The 25,066-nt window shown below is 41.8% G+C and overlaps 1 protein-coding gene and 1 long non-coding RNA gene across 2 annotated transcripts in view; one reads left to right on the top strand and one right to left on the bottom strand.

The window, feature by feature from the left end:
• The window catches only part of LOC134346880 (disks large homolog 4), a 438,117-nt gene extending 433,332 nt beyond the window's left edge, over nucleotides 1-4,785 (bottom strand). The window contains exon 1 of the mRNA XM_063048693.1: nucleotides 4,349-4,785. Coding sequence (XP_062904763.1) covers nucleotides 4,349-4,378 — 30 coding nt within the window. The 5' untranslated portion in view covers nucleotides 4,379-4,785. The remainder of the gene's footprint in view (nucleotides 1-4,348) is intronic.
• On the top strand, nucleotides 4,335-9,573 carry LOC134346882 (uncharacterized). Its single transcript, XR_010018046.1, has 3 exons — nucleotides 4,335-4,465; nucleotides 6,916-7,099; nucleotides 9,301-9,573. It is a non-coding gene; the product is annotated as an uncharacterized LOC134346882 (long non-coding RNA).
• The last annotated feature ends 15,493 nt before the right edge of the window (nucleotides 9,574-25,066 follow it).

The raw sequence follows: 25,066 nt of genomic DNA, 5'->3' as shown, positions 1-25,066 counted from the left end.
ATCTTCCCCGGACCTCGTGTAAATATTGACACATTCTCCAGTACCTTGTGGCAAAACTGACACACTCTTCAGTACCTCATGTAAATACTGACACATTCTTCGGGGCCTGTGTAAATACCGACATATTCTCTGAGACCATGTCTAAGTACTGACACATTCTCCAGTACCTCGTGTAACTACTAACACCTTTGCAGGGACCTTGTGTAAATACTGACACACACCCTGAGACACTTTGTAAGTACGATACACTCACAAGAACCAGTGTAGTTACCAACACAATCCTGGAATCACCTGAAGATATCGACACACTCCCCGGGACATCCTGTAGATAATGACAAGCTCTCCACGACCCTGTGTAAACACTGACACATTCTCCAGAATCTCGTGTAAATACTGACACTCTCTCCAGTACCTCGTGTAAATACTGACACACACCTCAGGACCACGTGTAAATACTGACAAATTCCCCAGGACCCCATGTAAATACTGACACACTCCCAGGGACCCTCTGTAGATACCAATACACTCCCCAGGACCCCATGTAAATACTGACACACTCCCAGGGACCCTCTGTAGATACCAATACACTCCCCAGGCCCTTCTGCAAATACTGGCAAACTCCCCAGAATCTCTAGTAAATGCTGAAACATTCCTGAAGACATCCTGTATATTGAATGTTCCTGTGGACCCCTTATAATTAATACTGTCCTGGAGACCACCCATGAACAATGGTATTAGTCAAAACCTGCACTGAATATACATACAATCAACCATGCACGATAGGTTGGTAATAAGAGAGGAAGCATTGCTGGAGAGCCACACTGTGGGAGGTGTGGTGGGGTGGGGGGAGAGGGGAGGGCAGCACCAGGGGATGTTTTCAATCTGGACAGGCAGTATTCTTAAACTAAATGTTCATCTTTTCTTAGACTATGTACATGATTCAAGGGCCACTCTTGTAAGAAGAGCTGCTACCACAGTGTCCTGATGTCAATACCTAATGTATTTCAAGACCAGCATCACTAAAAACATATCAAATACATGTTCTGTCATATATGTGGAATCTTGCTGAGTAATATTGGTCGGTAGGCTTCTTGCAACAGTAAAAACAACCCCAATACAAGTGGCTTCATTATGGTAGAGCATTATGAGATGTCCTGTACTTTCTTATTAGTTCCTAGCTCTGTGTACAGTCATGGACAGCAGCACAGGGACATGAATAGGACTAGACAGGAGCAAGCTGTTAGCCTTTAGTTAGTGTCATTATTGCCAAAGCAGGAGCAGATCTCAGTTCACAGGCCTTGGGACACCAGCAGCTTATTTTAAAGATTAGCTCTATTTGTCACATGGACTTTTGAAACAAACAGATATACAGTGAAATGTGGTATTCTGCATCCATGGCCAACATAGTCCAAGGATTGTACGGGGATGGGGGGGGGGGGAGGGGGGCAGCCCACAAGTGTCGCCATGCTTCTGGCACCAGCATGGCAATTATTCAGAAGTTCAGTCTAAAAGGAAATGATTAAAACATACAACTCAACTGGTTGATGCGGGAAGGATGCATCTCCTGACTGAGATGTCTAGAACAAGGGCTCATAGTCTCTGTTATTGATGGACATAAGAAGCAGTTCCTTTGCCCAGCCCTAGAGGCTGAAGTTTTGCAAACCTCTACCCAAGAGGGTTGTCCCAAGTATATTTAAGATTGATTATTACAGAATCAAGGGATATGGGTTTTGTGGAGGAAAGTGACACTGTGGTAAATGATTAGCCACGATGCTATTGAACAGCAAGCAGGCACAAGGGGCCGAGTGACCTTTCTCTAATTCTAAGTCTAACACTTTATTTGTCTTCCCAGATCCTTCGGTTGCTCATCAGTTCAGACTCCCGCACGGAACCTGACAGGAGCTCAGCTACAGAAACCAACCATGTGACTTATTCCTGTCCTCCAGGTTCCAGGAATCTCCAAGAATTTAATATTCAATTCTAGGGCATCTGCAAGCAAGATCCCAGGAGGAAAGCCAGTCGCAAGAACAACTAATCTAAACTTCTGGTTTTCATACAGTTCCTTCCAGTATTTTCACTCACTTCTTACAGTGTTTGAAATGGGGATAAAAAAGGTTGTTTCATCTTTACTAAATGTTGATCAGATGGGGTAAATTACAGCTTAGTGACAGAATGATTGGTTATTCTGCCTCCTCCATTCTCTATCTCCACTCCCTCTACTCCTCTCACCCTCGTGCATTTATACAGCTTTCCCTTTAACCCAGACCTGCTGCTGCTCACCTCAACACATTGTCCCCTTCCACTGGGAGCGAGTTCCATATTCTCCACCTCACTACACCACACCCCCTCCACTCTGTTCCAGGGAAAGATTTTCCTGTCGTCTCCATTGGGTTACTGATCCTCACTGGGACAGATCATAATGGTTGCACATGAGAGTGTGGTTGAGCACAGTCACACAAGAGCACAGCACAAAACCGTGGACAATCAGTAAGTAATAAAATCACATAAACTTTCCACAAATTACTATGATCCCACGTGACAACCATAGTTTCTATTCCAACCTGAGCACAGGAGGAAATATTACTTCTCTTACCAGGCGTAATGCCTTCTAACACAGAAGCAGGCCGTTCAGCCCATCATGCCCATGCTGACCATCAAAAATCAATTTAAATTAATTCTATTTAAAGATCAGCTTTGTTTGTCACATCAACATCAATGACCAACACATTTCGAGGATATGCTCGGGACAGACCTCTAGTGTCACCATGCATCTGGCACCAACACAGTACACTCACAACTAACTGTAACCTGTACGTCTTTGGAATGTGGGAGGAAACAGCAGCATCCGGAGAAAACCCGGAGGTCACAGGGAGAATATTCAAACTTCCTACAGACAGCTGCAGGAATTGAACCGCGGCCAGTGATCTCTGGAGCTGTAAAGCTTTACTCTAACCGACATGCTACTGGACCACCGTGCATTTATCAACACTCAGTCCCATAACTTAGCAATTCAAATGTTCTTAAATGTTGCCCCCATTTCCACCACCCATCAGGCAGTGCATTTCAGATTCTAACTACCCACTAGCTGAAAATAAATCTTTTTCAGATCCTCTGTAAACCTCCAGGTTTTTAGCACCTCTGCCTCCATCACCTCTCACTGAGGGTCAACCCACTTTTCTAGAGGGTTGCAAGTAAAGCCTCTGTACCTTTGGTTTTAATCAGCAATACCCTCCACTCTCCACTGTCCACTCTTTTCCCTCTCCAAACTTTCCCACTTGTGATCTACACCATGACCTCAGCTGGAAACCTAAACTTCAACATCGATACTGGAAGGAGTAGTGGCCCAGAGATAGTGAGGGGGAGGGAGGAGGGGCTGAGGGGTTTTGAGGAAGCAAGAAGAGTGCAAACAAAGCACTGTGCAAGTGATCAGAGAGACTGTTTCCAGTTAAAAGCTCCTGTCCTAACTACAGCAAAAGCAGGTATTAACCAGATCCAACCCTAGAACCAGTTACAGAACACAGGGCAAAGGTGTGGGGGGGGGAGGAGAACAGGGGGGATTTAAACAGATTACAAATTATCCTCAGAATATGTCAAAATTGCACTGAGGTTAGAAGAATTTTCTCTTTAGAAATGATTCCGATTAGGATTTTTTTTACTGCACTCTCACACCTCGCTAGCATTCTTTGTTAATTCTGATACAGACACCCATCAAATACACACACAGAACTGCCTTTCAGCAGAAAGAGCTCAACCACGGGAATTATTCCATCATATTAATTTCCAAACAATTAATTATCTTTCTCTCAAATTTGCAATTCAAGATCCCTAAACAATTTCCACCACCTTACCCCCACAATCTACTGCTTCCTAATTTTCCCTATTTTCCTTTATTTGGGCAGAAATCTGAGGGCTATGGATTTTATTTTCCCCCATGGGGTTGGGGATGGGGTGGATTGATGGTGGAGGGGGATGGGGAGGGGAAGCTAGGGAATGTAATAAAATCAAGGGAGCAAGATTCGGAGGCCTCGAGAGGAGCCTGCACAGTCTCGATGAGAAATGGAGATGATGAGAATGAACGGTGTTAGACGAGAGATCAATCCTCAGCTCTTCACGAACCCAGCTCAGCATCCTTCACAGATCACACACGCTGGAAGAACGAGATATACATTGAGCGAGAGAGAGAGAGAGAGAGAGAGAGAGAGAGAGAGAGAGAGGGGGGGGGGGGAGAGAGAGAGAGAGGGGGGGGGTTCAAACGCCTAGCAAGGAACAAGGACAATTAAAGAGCCTTCTACATATCAGCAACTTGTGGAATTTTCAGTAAAGGAAAGGAAAATAAAAGATCGCTTACCTTCGTCGTGACTATACACAGGCAATCCATTCTTCAACACGAAACAGGTGGCCGTGTCTTCCAGAGGGGGATTTCGTGCATCGGAGACTGTGGCATTCGGGGGCATGCAGGCAAGAAGTGGGTGATCAGCAGTGTTGTGTGCTTGCGTGTGTGTGTGAGTGTGAGTGAGTGTGTGTATCTGTGTCAGTGTGGGAGTGAAAGGCAGACTCCTTTATTGAAGATATTTAAGGGAGATTGGAGATTATTTTCTGCCTTAGAACTAAGAAAACTGCTGCAGGCTGAAGGTGAATTTCGTACATTAATAATTGGAAAAGGAGGGAGGTTGAGGGGGCGGAGTGTGTGTATGTGAGTGAGAGAGTGTGTGCGTGTGTGCGCGCGTGTGTGTGTGTGTGTGTGTGTGTGTGTGTGCGTGTGTGCGTGTGTGTGTGTGTGTGTGTGTGTGTGTGATGTCTCTCTGTGTGTATGTGTCTGCATCAAAATGAAAGAGAGAAGGGGGGTAGAAGGAAAGGGGGGGAGAGAGAGAGAGAGAGAGAAAGGGAGAGGGAGAGAATTGGGGGTTGGGGGAAGGAGGAGGGAGAAGGAAGATTACCCACAGTGTGCGTCTCTCTCTCTCCTTCTCCCTCTCCCGGCCCAGAGAGGCCAGATTGCTAACTAATTATCATGACAACAGCTCCTCTCGTTCAGTTAAAGGGAGGAGGCACTTGCTGCCAGAGGACAGGAAAAGCAGTCTAGGCAAAGACCAGGGAAGTAGATATGGCGAGGGAATGCTTCTTCAATTTAAACTGCTCCTACACCATCTACCCCCACCCCCACCCTCATTCTCCAAGCTAGGAAATAACCAGGTGGCAGTCACTAATACTGAAGGGCTAACTTGCTCCTTTCTGTTGATGGGGGCTTGCTTATTTCAATGCACCAAACCTCTCTGTGAATGTGAACATCAGCACAGGACTGGGTTCCCATCCTTTCCATTTCCTGGTGGATCCTCACCATCCCACATAATCCTGTTCTCAATCCCCTGTCCAGCCTACAACTCTCAACTCCCCCAGTGCAAAAAAACACAAAGGGTACACCCTGGGCAATAGTTGAGGCAACTCTTCACCTGTGAGTCTGTTGGGATCCTCTACTGTGCCTGGTAATCCCAATCTTCTACATCAGTGAGAGCCGACATAGATTAGGGGACTGCTTCGTTGAGCACCTTCTCTCTGTCTGCCACCATAAGCGGGATTTCCCAGTAGCCACCCATCCATATATTCCACCTGGGTAGCCTCCAACCTAACACATGAATATTGATTTCTCTAATTACTGGTAACTTCTCCTTCCTCTCTTTTTCAATTCCCCATTCTAACTCCCTTCTTACCCCTTCTCCTCACCTGCCCATCACTTCTCTCCAGTTCTCCTCTTCTTTCCCTTTCTCTTACTCTCCACTCTTGTCTGCTCGTTTCCTTCTTCTTCAGTCCTTTACTTCTTCCACCTGTCATCTCCCAGCTTCTCACCTCATCCCCCTCCCCTACCTCCCACCTTCCCCCTCACCTGGTCTCACTGGTCTCACCTATCACCTGCCAGCTTGTACTCTCCCCCCCCCCGACTCACCTGAATAATCTGACCTACCCCCTTCCTTTCCAGTCATGATGAAGGGTCTTGGTTTGTAATGTGGACTGATTGTTTGTTTATGATTGGACTGCTTATTCTCCTCATAGATGCTGCCTGACCTGCTGAGTTCCTCCAGAATTTTGTGTGTGTTGCTCTGGACCTGCAGAATCTTGTGTTTATGATTAGGTGTCCCTGCTACTTTCCCAGCCCTGCCTGAACACATTTTTCAAGGCCATTCAAACTTAGTAGGCAACACAAAGACCATAATGGCAGCTACCCCTCTTACCCGCAGCCAATGAAATGCATCCAAGATCACCATAGGAAGCATGAAATCAAAGTCACTTGTACCCACCAATATTTCCTTAGCTTAGACCACCCATACCTTAAGAAACACAACAGCAAGAGCTACGTAACACAGGAAGATCCTAAGAAAACATCAAGTGAATATGCAGAGGGAATAAGGATGAGAGCCAGTCAGGGTCCTCGTCATTCCGCTTCTGGACCTGGCCAATTAGCCATTCACAATTCCAGAGAATATATCATTGATGGTTCCACCTCAAGTGACCACTTGCCCCTCTTCCAAGGATGCACCCATGCCAGGATGTCCCTCTCTACCAATTCTCTGGGGGCCTTCCAGGGCTGGCAAGAACTGTTGGGGCTTGACTGTATTCTAAACAATGTTTTAATTTGAGAATGATTTCAGATTCCAACATATTTATCACATGTACATCGAAACATACAGTGAAAGGTATTGTTTGCGTTAACAACGAACACAACCTACATGAACACAAGAATTCTGCAGGTGCTGGAAATCTGGAGCAACATGCACAGGTCAGGGAGCATTTATAGAGCAGATAAACAGTCGATGTTTTGGGTCGAGACTTTTTGTCAGGACTGAAAAGAAAGGGGAAAGAAACCAGAATAACAGGATCCTTTCAGATCTCCCACTTTCAATCTCTTACTATCTCATCTTTCAGCTAGTCCTGACGAAGGGTCTTGGCCTGAAACGTCAACTGTGCTTCTACCCATGGATGATGTCTGGCCTGCTGCGTTCCACCAGCATTTTGTGTGCGTTGCTTGAATTTCCAGCATCTGCAGATTTCCTTGTGTTTGCGAGAATAACAAGATGTCGGGAGGGAAGGAGTACAAGTGAGGTGACAGGTGAATCTAAGGATTTGCCCACAATTTTGTAAATGTTTAAATAAAAATTATATAAATATTTTTAAAACATACATAATTTTTTTAAATTTAAAAAGATACTTAAGACACAATAAAGCTACCATTTTGTTGTCACACACACCAAGGACAGGGAAACCACAAGTTAGACAGAGTAATGTCCCTCTCTGCTGCCCCATCAAACACTTGAATTTTTTTTCCTTGATTTTTCACTAAGCTTATATGTAACACAATAAAAAATTCAGATCAGTACAGAGAAAAGCTCCCTCTACAGTTCCAAGCCAAACACCATCAGCCTTTATTATGCTCAAGAGAGAGGGTTTCTAATTCCAGGGGCATTGGAAATGGCTCTGGGCAGGTAGGACAGACTACACCAGGGGCAGGGCCGGAATCAATGCCCTAGGGTGATTGCTCAGTATGTTGGGGACAAAATATGGGAGAGGGATGGGAATCCAGGCAGAAAGAAAAATGGAAGCAATACAGAGACCAGAGCAAGGGTTAGAAAAAAGTCAGAGTGGAGTACAGAAAGGTCAAATGCAAAGACAAAGATGACCAGATTCTAAAAGGTCAAGTGTAAAGCACTTTATCTGAATGCCTGTGGTATTCGAAACTTGTGGCACAAATCAAAGGGCGATCTCTCAGTGGCCATTAGAGAAATGTAAGTGGGTATTGGGATTTAGAAGGATGAGGGCGGATTTCATTGAAACCTTTTGAAGGTTGAAAGGCCTAGACAGAGTGGGTGTGGAAAGGATGGTGGGGGAGTCGAAGGCAAGAGGTCAGAGCCTCAGGATAGACAGAGATCCATTTAAGAGATGTAGAGGAGTGGTTCCGGTGATGTCATCGTCCACAATGGCAGCTTAAATCAACAGCTCCTCTGGAAAAACGCATATTTTGACCCGTTAATCATCAAATATAAGATCTTTCGAAAATATGTGAATTGATAAGGGAGGCAAGAATGGGGAAAAAGAATGGAGATAAAAAAAGCACCACTGCGGAGCCTATGGAAGAGAGAGGTGCGACGAGCACGTGCACGTGGCGGCAAAGCTGACGCTGGGCCTCGTTCAGGCGAAGCGGCAAATATGATAAGAATTCTGGAAGAGATAAGGGAAGTCCAAAAAGATATAAAGCAGCAACTCAATGGTATAAAGTCAGAGCTCGCCAACGTCGATCAGAAAATAGCAGTGGCAGAGACTCAAATTGAGAAGGTGGAAGATCGCGTCCAAAACGTGGAACAGATACTAAGTAAAATGATAAAAATATTAAAGCAACAGGAAAGTAAATTGCTTGACCAGGAGGGAAGATTGCGACGGAAAAATATCAGGATTTATAATGTTCCTAAAGGAGCGGAGGGATTATCGATGACAGACTTTGTAGGAAAGTTGTTGCGGGAAGCGCAGGAGATTCCCCCAACTATGGAGATTGAAATTGAGAGGACACATCGTTCGCTCGCCCCGCGGCCTCCCGGAGACAGAGAAAGCGAGCCGTGCTCAATAGTACTTAGGTTCCTTTGATTCAAGAGCAAGGCAGAGATTCTACGAAGGGACTGAGGTAAGAAGAGGGTTTAAGAAGAGGGTTTTTTGGAACAGGAAGTTAATATACTTTGATTGTGATTACCCCCCGGCGGTCCTACAGAAACGGAAGGAATATTCCAAAGCATAATGAATATTAAAGCAAGGAAAGATTAAATTCCAAACCCCGTACCCTGCTAAAATGAGGGTATTTTACCGAGATGGGGTATGACTATATCAGACGGTGGAAGAGGCGACTACAGACATGAAGAACAGAGGACTGGCCATTAGCGTGGTCAAACCAAGGGAAAGTCTGGCAGAGCAGTTGTCCCGATCTGCTTGGGAAATAGTAAGAGAACTGAGAAAGCAGGGGATGGGAGCAGGACGAGAGAAGAATAATAGGAAGAGACTGTCAGTTCTCCAAGGGCAGCCCTCACCTCCTCCAGAAGAGCCACAAGGTTTGGCTAACTATAAAAATGCTGATAAACTATACGGAAGCAAAAATACACAGTGATATACCTATCTCAAGAAATACATATTATAATGTGGATTTTATATTACTCAATTTTTAAAAATTCATTCCTTTTTCCCCACCTAAATGAGAATATATACATGGGAGGAATACACAGGGAAATCATTTCTGTGTAATTGGCATAGATTTTTTACTTACTTTTACAGGTACTGCAGCAGGGGCCCTCAACTAACAGTTAGGAGGGGCTATCCCCCATTGCTAGACATTTCTTCTAGCTCAACCCAGGATCATCTAGAGACGCCAGCCTTGGAATCACACCTTCGTTACCTTGTTTTTTATTATTTGTGTTTCTTGGCTCTTATTTGTTCAGAGAGTAGATCGATTAAGTTATATTCTGCAAATTTCAATGATATACTAACAGATAAATACACATGGCTAAGGACAAAGTAAAATTCATTTCTTTTAATGTCAATGGGCTGTTGAATCCAGTGAAGCGCAGTAAAATTCTCTCAAAAATGAAAAAGGAACAAGCCCATGTCATATATTTACAGGAAACTCACAAGTGATAATGAGCATGGAAAATTAAAGAGAATGGGCTTCACTAATTTGCTTTTCTCCTCATATAAATCAGGACATAGAAGAGGGGTTGCTATTCTCATCTCAAGCAAGCTAAATTTTGAAAAAGTATTCGAAATGGGAGAAAAGGAGGGCAGATATATTCTGGTAAGGGGGAATATAGATGGAAATCCAGTTACTTCATTGAATATATACGCACCCCCAGGAAGTGATATTAGTTTCTTCCAGAATATTACTAATATTATGGTAACGGAAACAGAAGGTCTCTTGATTTGTGGGGGAGACTTAAGTTTAAAATTACAACCAAAGTTAGACTCTTCCAATAGAAAAACTTATGAAACAAAGTCCTTACATAAGAAAGTTAACACTCTTTTTGAGGATGTTGGTCTAATTGATATCTGGAGGGACCTTTTCCCCGACAGAAGGGGTTACACTCATTATTCTGCCCCCCATTCTGTAGACATTAGAATAGACTATTTCATAACATTTGGAAAAGATAGAGACAAAATAATCACCTGTGGAATTGGGACAATAGATGTAAGTGACCATGCACCTATATATTTATCTGTTGATTTTGACTGACAACCAAAGAATACTATTTGGAAACTAAGTTCAAGTCTACTCAATGATCCCTATTTTAAGGAACAAATTAAAAAAGAAATTGGTCTTTACTTAGAATTCAATGATAATGGTGAGGTTTCACCTCCCATTCTATGGGATACTCTGAAGGCTGTCTGAAGAGGGAAAATTATAGCGATATCTTCATACAAGAAAAAGAAAGGAATAAAACATCAGAGGAATTACAAAATAAGCTGAAGGAACTAGAAAAAAAAACACAAATTGAGTTTGGCACAGAATACACTAGAGGAAATTTTAAAAATTAGGAATGAAATTAATAGTTTGGCTGCACAAGAAATTAGAAAAAATGTAGTGTTTCTGAAACAGAGACACTATGAAAGTGATCTAAATCAATGAAAATACTGGTGTGGAAACTGAAAAAAAATAGCAGAAAATACAATTCATAGAATTAGGGATCCGAGAACAAAAGTGATAAAAAAAATAAGCTAAGTGAAATTCAAGAAGCTTTTGAAATGTTTTACAAAACTCTATATTTCAAAGTTCCAGGGGGAAGCACAACCCAAATTGACACCTTCCTGAATATTTAGAGTTACCCACTTTAAGCAAAGAACAAAATAGAACGATGACTGCTGACATAACTGAAGCTGAACTAAAAACTGCAATTAGTAGGCTTAAATTAAGCAAGTCACCAGGATCAGATGGATATACGGCAGAGTGGTATAAAGAGTTTAGAAGTGAGTTAATTCCTATTTTACTCACCACACTGAACTGGGCCCTGAGAAAGGCGCAAATACCACCCAGCTGGAAGGAGGTGATAATCTCAGCTATACCGAAAGAAGGCAAGGATAAAATGGAATGTGGGTCATTTAGACCAATATCTGTTCTTAATGTGGATTATAGAATATTTACCTCCATCATGGCCAAAAGACTAGAAGAGTTTCTACCCACACTGATACATAATGATCAGACAGGTTTCATACAACAACGCCAAACACAAGACAATATACGAAGGACACTTCACATTATGGATCATATTAAAAAAATGAAATTGAAGCAATAGTGATAAGCCTGGACACTGAAAAGGCATTTGATTCGGTTAAGCGGAACTTTCTTTACAGAGTTTAACATAGATTTGGTCTACATGACACAATTATTAAAACTATACAGGCACTATATGACAATCCTACTGCCAGGATTAAAATCAATGGATATTTATCTCATAGTTTTACCCTAGAAAGGGGCACGAGACAAGGTTGTGCATGGTCACCGCTACTCTTCGCATTATATCTGGAACCATTAGCTCAATACATCAGACAAAATGAAGATATCAGGGGAATTACTATTAAAGGGACAGAGCATAAATTGGTCTGTTACGTGGATGACATTTTGATCTATCTAGGGCAACCAACATACTCTTTACCTAAATTGATGCAATCCTTTGAACAATATTGTCAATTATCAGGATACAAGATCAACATAGATAAAACCTAACTACTTTCATTTAACTATAGCCCACCAAGAGAAATTGAAAGTAGATATCCTTGGGCATGGCAAACAGAGTCTGTCAAATATTTGGGCATCATTATGCCAAAAGATTTGGCAAAATTATCAGAATGCAATTATCAGCCTATACATCAAAAATTAAGGAAGATATAACAAGATGGAACCTAATTCCTTTTCTTGGACTCAGCTCAAGGATTGAATCTATTAAAATGAATATACTGTCCAGACTACTATATCTCTTTCAGACCCCACCAATAGAGATTAACCAAAATCAATTCAATGAATGGAACAAGATGCTATCAAGATATATATGGCAAGGTAAAAGGCCTAGGGTTTATCTCAAAACTTTGCAATTAGCCAAGGAAAAGGGGGGATGGGGCCTACCTTCTCTCAGAGATTATTATTTTGCAGCACAGTTGAGAGCTGTGATATGCTGATGCAACCCATCATATGTCGCTCAATGGAAAAACATGAGGAGAGGATACTTTCCATACCCATACAGGCAATTTTGGCTGATAACAACCTACAAAGTTACATAAATAATATTGACAACCCGTGAGTGAAATGGACACTTAAAATATGGAAAACTATTATAAAAGAATATAAACTAGAGCGAGATATTGCAATTCTTAAATGGTGTGCATATGACTTGGATTTTACACCAAATAAACTGGATGCTAGATTTAAGGACTGGACAGCTAAAGGAATAACAGCTATTTGCAATATAATGAAAGGAGGAACACTGTTCAGTTTTGAAATGCTCAAAGAGAAACACTTATTAGAAAAACAAGACTTTTACCAGTATTTAGAGATGCGATAGGACAGTTAAAAATGTAACCAAGGCAAGTACATGTCTGATAGAGCTATTTAGAAAAGCATATAATTCAGACAACGGAAGTAGAGTAATTTCAAGCGTGCATAAGGGTTTGTCAAATCTTAAAACACATGCGACTTCATACATTAAAACAAAATGGGAGAAGGAAGGAGGGATAATAATATCTGAGGAAGACTGGACAATAATATGGAGGTATCAATGAAAGTGTACCAGTTCATAGAAATGGAGGGAGTTCGGGTGGAAAAACTTGATAAGGTATTTTATTATACCCTCTCAGAAATCCCATTATGATAGTAACCTTCCTGTTTGCTGGAGAAATTGTGGAAATCAAAACGCAAACCATTATCATATTTTCTGGGAATGCCCCACTATCAAAGAATGCAGGAGTGGGATACGTAATGCCCTACAAGACATCTTTAAATGTGAAATACCCTTAGAGAGTAAGACCATATATATTGGATATATACCTCAAGGATGGTTGAAAAGAGATAAATATTTAATGAATGTACTACTGGTAGCTGGTAAAAAGACCCTTACCAGGAAATGGTTATCACAGGAGAGCCCAACTTTAAATGTATGGATGGAAATTACAATGGACATTTACAAAATGGAGAAGGTAACAGCATCTGTTAATCATAAGTTGGAACAATTTTATTCGTAGTGGGAAAAAATGGTTTAACTACATAACACCTCCTAGGCCTGATCTTTTTTCTCACAAGTCAATGAATACATTGTAAAAAAAAGATCACTCCCTACTCTGTACATAGTTTTTTTCTTTCGATTGTTCTTTCTTTCCTCTCTTTTCTATAAGTGTATACCTCAGATAAATATTATGTGGAGATTTGTGACAAATATGATTATATGATATATATGTCCAGTATCTGAAATACATCTTATGGAAATGTTTGCTTGATGATGAAATTCAATAAAAAATAAATTACAAAAAATAGAGATGTGGAGAAATTTCTTTAGCCTGAGGGTGGTGAATTTGTGAAATTTGTTTCAACAGGCAGCTGTGGAGGCAGAGGTTGATAGGTTCTTGATTGGCCACAGCATCAAAAATTACAGGGAGAAGGCCAGTTTGTGGGGCTGAGGAAGGGGAGAAAGATCAGCCATGATTGAATGGCGGAGCAGACTCAATGGGCCAAATGATTTAATTCTGCTCCTACTTCTTATGGTCTTAAATATCCAAGAGAAGGTAAAGGAGGTGGGTTCACACTCTTTACTAAGGATGAGAGCGGGTTGATAGTAAGAGACCATATGAGTTCTAGAGAGAAGAATGTTGGGTGGAGATTAGGAATAGTAAACGGAACAATTACCGGTGAGAAATGTCTATCGGTCACCAAATAACATCACACGGACATGGGCAATAAATCAAGGAATATCTGATGCATGCAACAATGGAACAGCAGTTGTCATGGGGAATTTGAACTTGCACATCAATTGGGTGAATCAAGTTGGTCCGGTCAGTTTTGAGGAGGACTTCATGGAATGGATCAGTGATAGTTTTCTTGAGTAGTATGCTATTAAACCTACAAGGGAAATCGCCATTGTAGATCTGGTCCTGTGCAATGAGACAAGTCAAATTAACATTCTTGTATTTAGGGATCCTCTTGGATAGAGTGATCATAGTATGACGTAATTTCTCATACAAGAGGAGGGTACAGAGACTCCAATGGGATGTGCGAGGAGTTGGCTGGCGTAGACAGGGAACACTGGCTATATGGTGGAACAGTTGAAGAACAGAGGAAGATTTTCAAAGAGATGTTTCACAGTACTCAACAAACAAATATGCCAGTTTAAAGCAAGAACAGTAGAGGTGGGGAGAGCCAGCCCTGGATAACTAAGGAAATAAAAGAAGTTATCAAACTAAAATCATGCATGCAAAGTCACCAAAAGTAGTGGGAAATTTTAAAAAGCAACAAAGAACCACTAAGCAAGCAATCAGGAAAGGGAAGATAGATTATGGAATTAAACCAGGGCAAAATATAAAAAATGGATGGTAAAGGTTTTTATAATTAAATATAACAGAAAAGGGTAGCTAGAGTGATCATGGATCCCTTGTATGATGAGAAGGGAAAATTAATATTGGGTAATGTTGAAATGGCCAAGCCTTGAATGACTATTTTGTGTCAGTCTTCATGGTGGAGGCCACATCTAACATGCTAAAGAGGTGTTATGGATGCAATGGGAAGGTGAGGACCTCGATACAATCATTGCCACTAAAGAGGTAGTGATGAGAAAACTAGTGGGCCTAAAATTAGACAAGTCCTCTAGTCCTTTTTCAGAAAGCTGAAACCTGGACCAGATGGACTATACCCCAAGGTTCTGCAAGAAGCAGCTGAAGAGAATGTGGAGGCTTTAGTAGTAATCTTCTAAGAATCACTACATTCTGTAATGGTTCCAGAGTTTAAAAGAATGGGGGGGGGGTATGGGAAATCTCACTGAAACCTATCAAATATTAAAAGGCTTAGATAGAGAGGATGTGGACAGGATGTATCCTATAGTCGGGGAGTCTAGGACCAGAGGTCAATAGGTTCTTGATTAGTGAGGGTGTCAAAGGTTACAGGGAAAAGTTAGGAAAATGGGGTTGAGAGGGATAACAAATCAGCCATGTTGCAATGACAGAGCAGACTCAATGAGCTGAATGGCCTAATTCTGCTGCTATGTCTTATGGTCCCAAAATACTGAAAGAAATGGCTGAAGTTATAGTAAGTGTGCTTGTGTTAATTTACCAAAAATCTCTGGACCCTGGGCAGGTCCTGGCAGATTGAAAGACAGCTAATGTCATGTTACTGTTTAAAAAACAATATAGGCAAAAGGCGGTTAATTACAGGTGAGTTAACTTAACATATGTAGTCGGGAAAATGCTTGAAGCTATCAGTAAGGAAGAACCAGTGAGTTATTTGTATAAAACTGGTTCCATCAAGCAGACACAACACAGATTCAGGAAGAGGAGGTCCTGATGATAAACTTACCGGAGTTCTTTGAGGGTATAATGAACACAGTGGATAGAGGGGAGCAGGTAGGTGTTACATACTTGGATTTCCAGAAGGCATTTGATAAGGTGCTACATAAAAGATTTAAACATAAGATAAGGTTGCATGGAGTTGCATGTATTAGCATTGACAGAGGATTGGTTAACCAATAGAAATCAGAGAGTTGGGATAAATATATGTTTCTTGTTGGCAGTCAGTGATAAGCAGAGTGCCATGGGGGTCGGTGCAGGGCCCACAACTGTTTACAATATACATTAATGACTTGGAAGAAGGGATCAAGTGTAGCTTATCTAAGTTTACTAATGACACTAAAATGAGTGAAAAATCAAATTGCACAGAGGATGCAGAGAATCTGCAAAAAGATATAGATTGTTAAGTGTCTGGCAGATGGAGTACGATGTTGGTAAATGCGAAGTCATCCACTTTGGAAGGAAAAACAGATCGGATTATTAGATTATGAAGACACATAGTCCTCTTTTATTGTCATTTAGTAATGCATGCATTAAGAAATGATACAATATTTCCTCCAGTGTGTATCACAAAACACAGGACAGACCAAGACTGAAAAAACTGACAAAACCACATAATTATAACATATAGTTACAACAGTGCATCAATACCATAACTTGATGAAGAACAGTCCATGAGCACAGTAAAAAAGTTCAAAGTCTCTCAAATGTCCTACATTTCACGAAGACGGGAGAAGGAAGAAAAACTCTCCCTGCCATGCCCGACCACAGTCCGAATCTGAGTCATCCGAAAACTTCGAGCCTCCAATCAGCTCTCCGACTCCGAGTACTGAGTGCCATCTCTGTCTGAACGATTCAACCTCAATCTCAGTTGCCAACAGCAGGCAAAGCCAGGGATTTTGAGGCCTTCCCTCCGGAAGATTCCCGACCACGCAGTAACAACAGCAGCGAACTGGCGTTTCAGAAATTTCTCCAGATGTTCCTCTGTGCTTTCACGTCTATCTCCATTATTATTTAAATAGTGACAGATTGTCGTATGCTCTTATGCAGAGGGACCTGGGAGTGCTTGTGCATGAATCATAAAAGATTGGTTTACATGTGCAACAGATTATCATGAAAGAAAATGGAACATTGACCTCCATTGTTAGAGGGACTGAACTTAAGAGGGGAGAGGTTTTTCTGCAACTATACAGGGTAATGGTGCAGTTCTAGTCTCCTTGCTTGAGGAAATATATAACTGGCTTTGGAGATGGTGCAGAGGAAGTTACCAGGTTGATTCTGAGGATGAGGAGTTAACCTATGAGGAGAGATTGAATCACCTGGAACTATACACAGTGGAATTCAGAAGAATGAGAGGAGACCCTATAGAAATGTACAACATTATGAAAAAGATAGATAAGATAGAGGAAGGAGAGATGTTTTCACTGGTAAGTGCAACTAGAAATAGCCTTGGGATTCAAAATAGATGTAGGACAGAGATGAGGAGAAACTGCTTTTCCTAGAGAGTAGTGAATCAGTGAAATTCTCTGTCCAGCAAAGCATATAGGCTACTTCACTAGACAAAGTGGATAATTTTTTGCATAATAGGGGAGTTAAAAGTTGTGGGGAAAAGGCCACGATCTTATTGAATGGCACAGCAAGCTCAACGGGCCAGATGGCCTACTCCTGCTCCCTTTCACACAACATAGACTCAGCATGCTGTACAAACCCAAGTAAGATCAGGTGGGCCATTCAGATTCATTCTTAAAGGATACACACGGTCCATGTTTTCACCTGTAGCAATCTGAGTAGTTAGCCTCAGATACGGTTTGGTATGGCAAATACTCTACCCAAGACCACAAGGAACTTCAGAGAGTTCTAGTCACATTGCAAAAACCAACCTCTCCACTACAGACTCTATGTACACTTCTTGCTTCCTCAGTAAAAGAGCCAGCAGAGTCAAAAATCCCTCCTACCCCAGTCATTTTCTCTTTTCTCCCTGCCCCCCGCCCATCTGGCAGAAGATACAAAAGCCTGAAAGTATTGGACACCACACTCAAGGACAGCTTGTACCCCACTGTTATAAGATCATTGAACAGATTCCCTTGTACGATAAAATAGACTCTTGACCTCACAATCAACTTCACCATGGCCTTGTACTTTATCGACTGCCTGTACTTCCTCTGTAACACTTTGCTCTACACTCTGTTATTGCTTTTCACTTGTACAGCCTTCATGTACTCACTGTACCATGGCACATGACAATAATAAAACCAATTTATCATTTACTTTCCCAATTTACTGTCTTGTTGGGTACATTAAAACAGAAAACAACATACAACAAAGGTGGTGTGAGGGGCAAGTGTATTTTTAGATAGTCAGTAGTGGATGCCAAGAACGCATACCTGGATTGACGAAGGCGGTAAATACAATAGAGGCATTTAAGAGGCTCTTAGAAAGGCACATGGATATTCAGAGAATAGAGGGATATGGATATTGTAAAGGTTTAGTTCAGCATTTAATTAATTTGGTATAATATCATAGGTTGGAAGTCCTGTTCCTGCACTGTACTATGTTCTAAAACATGTTTAAAAGTGGGGCAAGATACACAGTAATCTCCCTGTATTGTGTTTGACCACTCACCCAGAAATCAGACACAGCACAGATTAAATACAGCGTAAAGTTCTCCCAACACTGTCAGTGCAGGGACTTGACTAGTTAGATACAGAGTCTAGCTTCCTCTACGTCACCCCAGGATATTGCCAACATAGTCCAAAACAGAGTAAAACACCCTCTACACCATCTCACCATTACTCACAGGGAAAAGAAGAACATGTTGTGCATTGTTAATGACTGCATATTTTGTGTGAGGTGTTAAATTGAGGCCCAATCTAGTCTCTCAAGTGGGCAGATTTTACATATAAATCAAATTGGTGATGATCTGGTCACTTTCAGATGACAGCGTCCTGATTGGTTGCATCACTGCCTGGTATGGGAACTGTACCTCCCTTAATCGCAGGACTCTGCAGAGAGTGGTGCGGACAGCCCAGCGCATCTGTAGTTGTGAACTTCCCATGATTCAGGACATTTACAGAGACAGGTTTGTAAAAAGGGCCTGAAGGATCACTGGGGACCTGTGTCACCCTAACCACAATCTATTCCAGCTGCCACCATCTGGGAAACGGTACCACAGTATAAAAGCCAGGACCAACAGGTTCCAAGACAGCTTCTTTCACCAGGCCATCAGACTGATGAGCTCACACTGATTTGAGTGTACTCCTATTACATTGACTGTTCTGTTTATTATAAATTACTATGATTGCACATTGCACATTTAGATGGAGGCGTAACATACAGATTTTTACTCATGTATGTGAAGGATGTAAGAAATAAAGTCAATTCAATTCAGATGAGGGAATTTGCTCCACATACAGTCAGTGTTGCATTTCTTCGAAAGTGCTGCCTCTAAGGAGTTTGTACGTTCTCCCTGTGATTGTGTAGGTTCCCACTGTGTGCTCCGTTTCCTCCCACATTCCAAAGTTAGTAAGTAATGGACATGTAATGTTAGCACCAGAAGAGTGGCAGCAATTGCATGTGGTCAGCAAATCCTATGCTTTTTCTGATTTAATGCAAGTGACACATTACAGTGTATGTTTCAATGTACATGTGCAAAATAAAACTCATCTATTGTAAGTACTTGCTGGTATTTATGTATATCTTATTCCATATCCCTACTTTAACCTCTAGCTTTATTTTATGCAATTCATTATTCTTTATAATTGTTGCTTGTGATTATTTGTTGCATGTCACACCCTGCAACACACCACTGTAAATTCCTCATACATGTGAGTGTACACGGTGAATAAAGTTGACTTTTGAGTGGCAGATATAGACAAGTGTGTGGTGTTGCATTTTGGATAGTTAAAACACTATCAGAAAAACAGTAAATGAGTGAGTCCTGACAAATGCTGTAGAATGGACAGATCAAGGGGTATAGATACATCTGTCCTTGAAAGTGACGACTCAGGTAGAGCACTGAGTACAAGAGTTGGGATGCCATGTTACAATTGTACAAGTCATTCATGATTCCTCACTTGGAGTATTATGTGCAGCTCCGCTCAGCAAGCTATAGAAGGGATGTCATTAAGCAGGAAAGGGTGCAGAAAGGATTTATGAAAATGTTCTAGAACTGGAGGACTTGAGTTATAAGGAGAGACTGGATGATTGGAGCAGTTTCCCCTTGAGTGTAGGAGGTTAAAGGATGACCTTATGAAGGTGTATAAAATTATGAGGGTTATAGATAAGAAGGATGGTCACAGTTTTTTCCCCAGGTTAAGAAAGTCTAAAACTAGAAGGCATAGGTTTAAGATGAAAGGGAAAAGATTTAAAAAGGACCGAAGAAACAACGTTTTCCAACTGAAGGTGAAACAAACCATCAGAGAAAGGTACGGAGGTGGGTCTAAAGGTTTAAAGAACACTTAGTACACAGACAGAGGATGCTGAAGGAATACAGGCTAAGCACAGGTATATGTGACTAGCTCAGGCAAACAACTTGTTCAGCAGGAATGAGTTGGGCCAAAGGACCCATTTCCATGCTGTATACCTTCACAAGGAAGAACAGGGACGGCAAGATAAGAAAACATTGGATGTTGAGAACGCTGGTGACTTTACTCAAGAAGTAAAAGGAAGTGTATGTAAGGTTTAGGAAATTAAAATGAAACTAAGACCCTGAGGATTTTAAAGGCGGCAGAAAAGTACTTAATACACTGTGCTCAGTTCTGGTCGCCTCACTACAGGAAGGACGTGGAAACCATAGAAAGGGTGCAGAGGAGATTTACAAGGATGTTGCCTGGATTGGGGAGCGTGCCTTATGAGAATAGGTTGAGCGAACTTGGCCTTTTCTCCTTGGAGCGACAGAGGATGAGAGGTGACCTGACAGAGGTGTATAAGATGATGAGAAGCATTGATCGTGTGGATAGTCAGAGGCTTGTCCCCAGGGCTGAAATGGCTAGCACGAGAGGGCATAGTTTTAAGGTGCTTGGAAGTAGGTACAAAGGAGATGTCGGGGTAAGTTTTTTACGGAGAGAGCAGTGAGTGCGTGGAATGGGCTGCTGGTGGTGGTGGAGGCAGAAACGATAGGGTCTTTTAAGAGACTCCTGAATGGCTACATGGAGCTTAGAAAAATAGAGGGTTGTGGGTAAAGCGTAGGTAGTTCTAAGGTAGGGACAGCACAGCTTTGTGGGCCAAAGGGCCTGTATTGTGCTGTGGGTTTTCTATGTTTCTATGTTGTTATAAGGGATTTAGGAGAGAAAGGAAGGCCCATGAAAATCCTTGGCAAGTAGGATTAAAGAGAATCCCAAGGCATGCTATACACAAATCAAGAGCCAGGGGATACCTAGGGAGTGGGTAGGACCACTAAGGAAAGGAAGATGTGATTGGAGGCAGAGGAATTGTGTAAGGTAAAATATAGTGGTCACTGCGATGTATTCTGTGACTAGTGGTGTTACGCAGGAAGCTGGACTGGTATTGTACCTCTGCTGTTTGTCATGTATATAAATGATCTGGATAGAACCATGGATGGGTGGGTTAGTAAGTTTGCAGGCAATACGAAGATTGGTGGTGTTATGGATAACATAGAAGAATGTCAATGGATATACAGTAGTTTCTAGTTAATTGGGACACATTGGAACCAGTACATTTTGGTTCAACTAAGTAGTGGTCCCAATTAACTGGTTTCATGTACACAGCTAAAAAAGTATAAAAATACAAGCTATCATTTAGCTGATTAAATGAAATACAGAACAAATTAGAACTACAATACTATGAAACTATGTATTACAGTTCCGAATAGTTATTGATGGAGGAATTCATCCAGTGTACGCTGTCGTGTTCTTTAGATTGTCTGTAAAGGAACAAAATCAATGCAGACACCTAGTGCAAATAATGGACTTTCATAAAACACTTTCAACAATTGTATCCTCCAAATCTTCATTTTCATTGTAATATTCAAGGTAAGTGATGACGTCTCAAAATTGTTTGTAGTTCCTAACTTGTTAAAGTAGAGAAATCTTTTCTTTTTCACTCCAAGCCATTTTGGGTACTTCCAAGCCTGAAGGCTTGAAACTGCATTGAGGAAATCAGTACTGAATTATCTCTCTGCTTATTTCTCACCAACTATCAGTAACAAAAATCACTGATTTTTGAACATAAACACATGGAACTGATGCAATTTAAAAACTGTTCACTCTAAATGCAATGTAGTGTCTAATGGCCACACAAGTGCATGCAACTAACACTAGTTAGAAATTGTTTAGCAACAGCCTTCTGTCCCAAATAAAAAAACGGGAATCCCAATTATTTATTTATTAGTTTTTAAATTCTTTAAAAATTGTCCCAAATAAGCATTGTCCCAATTAACTGGAATCCACTGCACTATGTATCAGTTGAAGAAATGGCAGATGGAGTTTAACATGGCCAAATGTGAAGGGTTGCACTTTGAAAGATTAAATGTAAAGGGACAGTCGACAGTTCCCTTAAAGTGGCTACACAGGTCGACAGGTTGATAGGGTGGAAAAGGTGTATAGCACGTTTGCCTTTATTCATCAAGGAGAATAATTTCAAGAGTTAGGAAGTTATGTTGCAGCTCAAGTGAGGATTTACCTGGAGTATTATATTCCATTCCAGTCATTCCATTATATGAAGGATATGGAGGCTTAGGAAAGGGTGCAGAAGAGGTTCAACAGGATGCTGCCTGGATAACAGGACATGTGCTGTGAACAGTAGTTGGACAAACTTGGTTTGGTTTCTCTGGACCTGCCAAGGCTGAGGGGAGATTTGATAGAGGTTTCTAAGAATATGAGGGGCATTAATAGTATAGACCGTTAGCATCTTTTTCCCAGGTTGAAATGTATAATACCAGAAGGTAATCATTTAGGGTGAGAGGGGTAAATTCAAAGGAGGTGTGCAGGGCAAGCTGTTTTTTTAATACAAGTGGACGTGCCTGGTCTGTGCTGCCAAGGGTGGTGGTGAAGGCAAAGACAATAGAGGTTCAAAAGGCTCTTAAATAGGCATATGAATATGAATATGAGGAAAATAGACACGTATGTAGGCAGAGGAGATTACTAATAATCAACACACACAAAATGCTGGAAGAATTTAGCAGGTCAAGCACCATCTATGGAAAAGAGTAAACAGTCGATGTATCAGGCCGAGATCCTTCATCGGGCCCTGGCCTGCTGAGTTCCTCCAGCATTTTGTGTGTTGCTTGGATTTCCAGCATCTGCAGATTTTCTCATGTTTGTACTAATTTAATCAGTTTGGCACAATATTGTCCGCTGAAAAGTCTGTTTCTCTGTTGTACTAAGTTATATGTCTCAGAGTAACTGGAATGAGAAAGTGGTCCTTGCAGTCCTGGGTGTGGGATCCTTCCACCCATGTGACAGGACAGAAGGGTCTTCAGTTCAACCACTCTTCTGACAGTGCAGTATTGCTCATCTGACTTGCTGTTTCTTCAACAGAGGATTCCTTTATGACCGCCATTCTGACAGTGTGGACTTCCTTCTAATAATGTCCGTTCCAACAGTGCAACACTTCATCACTACTGCCTCGTTGACAGTGTTGTGCTCCATCAGTACTGGTTCCAATGAGCTAATTGTCATATACATCAGGATGAAATGAAATTCCTTGTTGTCATAAAGGTCACAGAATCTGCTTCCATTAGTTGAACAGCAAGGCCACGCACTCAATGATACACTCTGGGATGCAGTGTTCCCCTGTTCTTCTGTACTACTTCTCTAAACAGCGCTTCAATCCCTCAGTATTGCCCCTATGCTAATACGGCCCTCCCTACCCTGCAGTGCTCTCAAGGTACTGCTCCTCTGACAGCATGGCTTTCTAACACTCACCACCGTGCTGCCCCTCTGACAACACCACACATTCCTTCTTCTTCAGCCCTTTACCTCTTCAATCTATCATTCCCCAGCTTCTTACTTCACCCATTCACCTACCTTCCCCCTCACCTGGTCTCACCCATCACCTGCTAGCTTGTACCCCTGCTCCCTTCCCCCACCCCCTCCCACCTTCTTATTCTGGCTTCTGGCCTCTTCCTTTCCAGTCCTAATGAAATGTCTCAGCCAGAACCATCACCTGTTTATTCCCCTCCATAGATGCTGCCTGACCTACTGAGCTCGTCCAACACTCTATTGCTCAGTCTTGTCCTTTCCACATTTAATCAGACTTTCCACATAATCCTCTAACAGTGGGCAGGCTTGTGTCCCCACAGTGTGACACTCTCTTGGTAATGCTTTCCACTCTCAACTCCAACCAATCTTTTGGTGAGAGATTTATTCATGACTCTCATAGGTACATCTCAAAGTGTGGGGGAAACATCCCTCATGACCTGTGGTGAACAGATCTTCCTCGGCAAACACCTATAGCTGGCAACCTGCATCACTATCACAGTTCTCTATGTGGGATTCTTTTGTGCTTTTTCTATACGATAATATTGCAAAAGACTTTCACTGCCCTAAGGTACATATGAATGTTGAGTGAGGAAAGGTGAAGGGAAAGTGCCAGTCCCTCGCTTTTCCCTGAACCCATCACCCCCTCTGCCCACCCTCTCCTGCCTGAGGTTCAAGGTCACTCATCCTGCCTGGTCAATCAAGGGGTGGAGGTGGACAGCTCACACGTGAAACTTCACCAGGGACTCAGAAACTCTGCTCCCAACCGGGAGAACAGCTCACTTAGAACACAAAGAGACTGCGAATGCTGGAATCCGTAATGGTGAACTACCTACTGGAGGAACTTGGCGGGTAGATCAGCATCTGTAGAAGGAAAGGAATTACCAATTTTTTGGGATGAAGGGAAGCCCCGCATCAGGACAGATTAGAGAGAGCAGATGCCTAGTACAAAAAGAATGGGGAACTTGGACCCCCTGTTTCAACACTCTCCTCTCCACTTTATGGCAGTGGCTATCTACCCTCTCCACTCTCAGTCCTAATACAGAGAATCAACACAAAACCTTGACAATTCCTTTCCTCCCAAAGATGCAATTTAACCCACCAGGTTGCTCCAGCAGATCGTTCTCACTTCGGGACACAATAAAACAAATTTCTAACCTCCTCTGAACCAATGGGATTCACTCACTGAATCAGAGGCAAAAAATTATAGAGACCCAAAAATAAACCAGCAAAGTACTGCAGAATCCCCTGAAACTGCCATTGTCAAGAAGAAATATTTTCCCAACAGAATCTCTTAAATACAGGTTTATTTCAGAAATTTGCCCTGTGATTCATTGCCTACATTTACATCGCCCCTCTGATGTAGCAAGAGTATTTTATAGCAGCATTGCCAAATTTCTCAATAAAATAATTAAAAGACTATTCTCCAAACTTCATTTAAACTGCAGTCAGATCAAAGAACAAACTCCAGGGCTTAATAAAGAATTTAATTATGGACAATGAATAAAAGACATCAGTCTCACAATCCCTGCTTCCCGTTAGTGAGGTCCACTTCTGCACTTGCTCCATGCCTG

The sequence above is a fragment of the Mobula hypostoma genome, chromosome 5, assembly GCF_963921235.1.
Source record: "Mobula hypostoma chromosome 5, sMobHyp1.1, whole genome shotgun sequence".
NCBI classification, from domain to species: domain Eukaryota; kingdom Metazoa; phylum Chordata; class Chondrichthyes; order Myliobatiformes; family Myliobatidae; genus Mobula; species Mobula hypostoma.
This window is presented reverse-complemented; position numbering and strand designations above follow the sequence as displayed.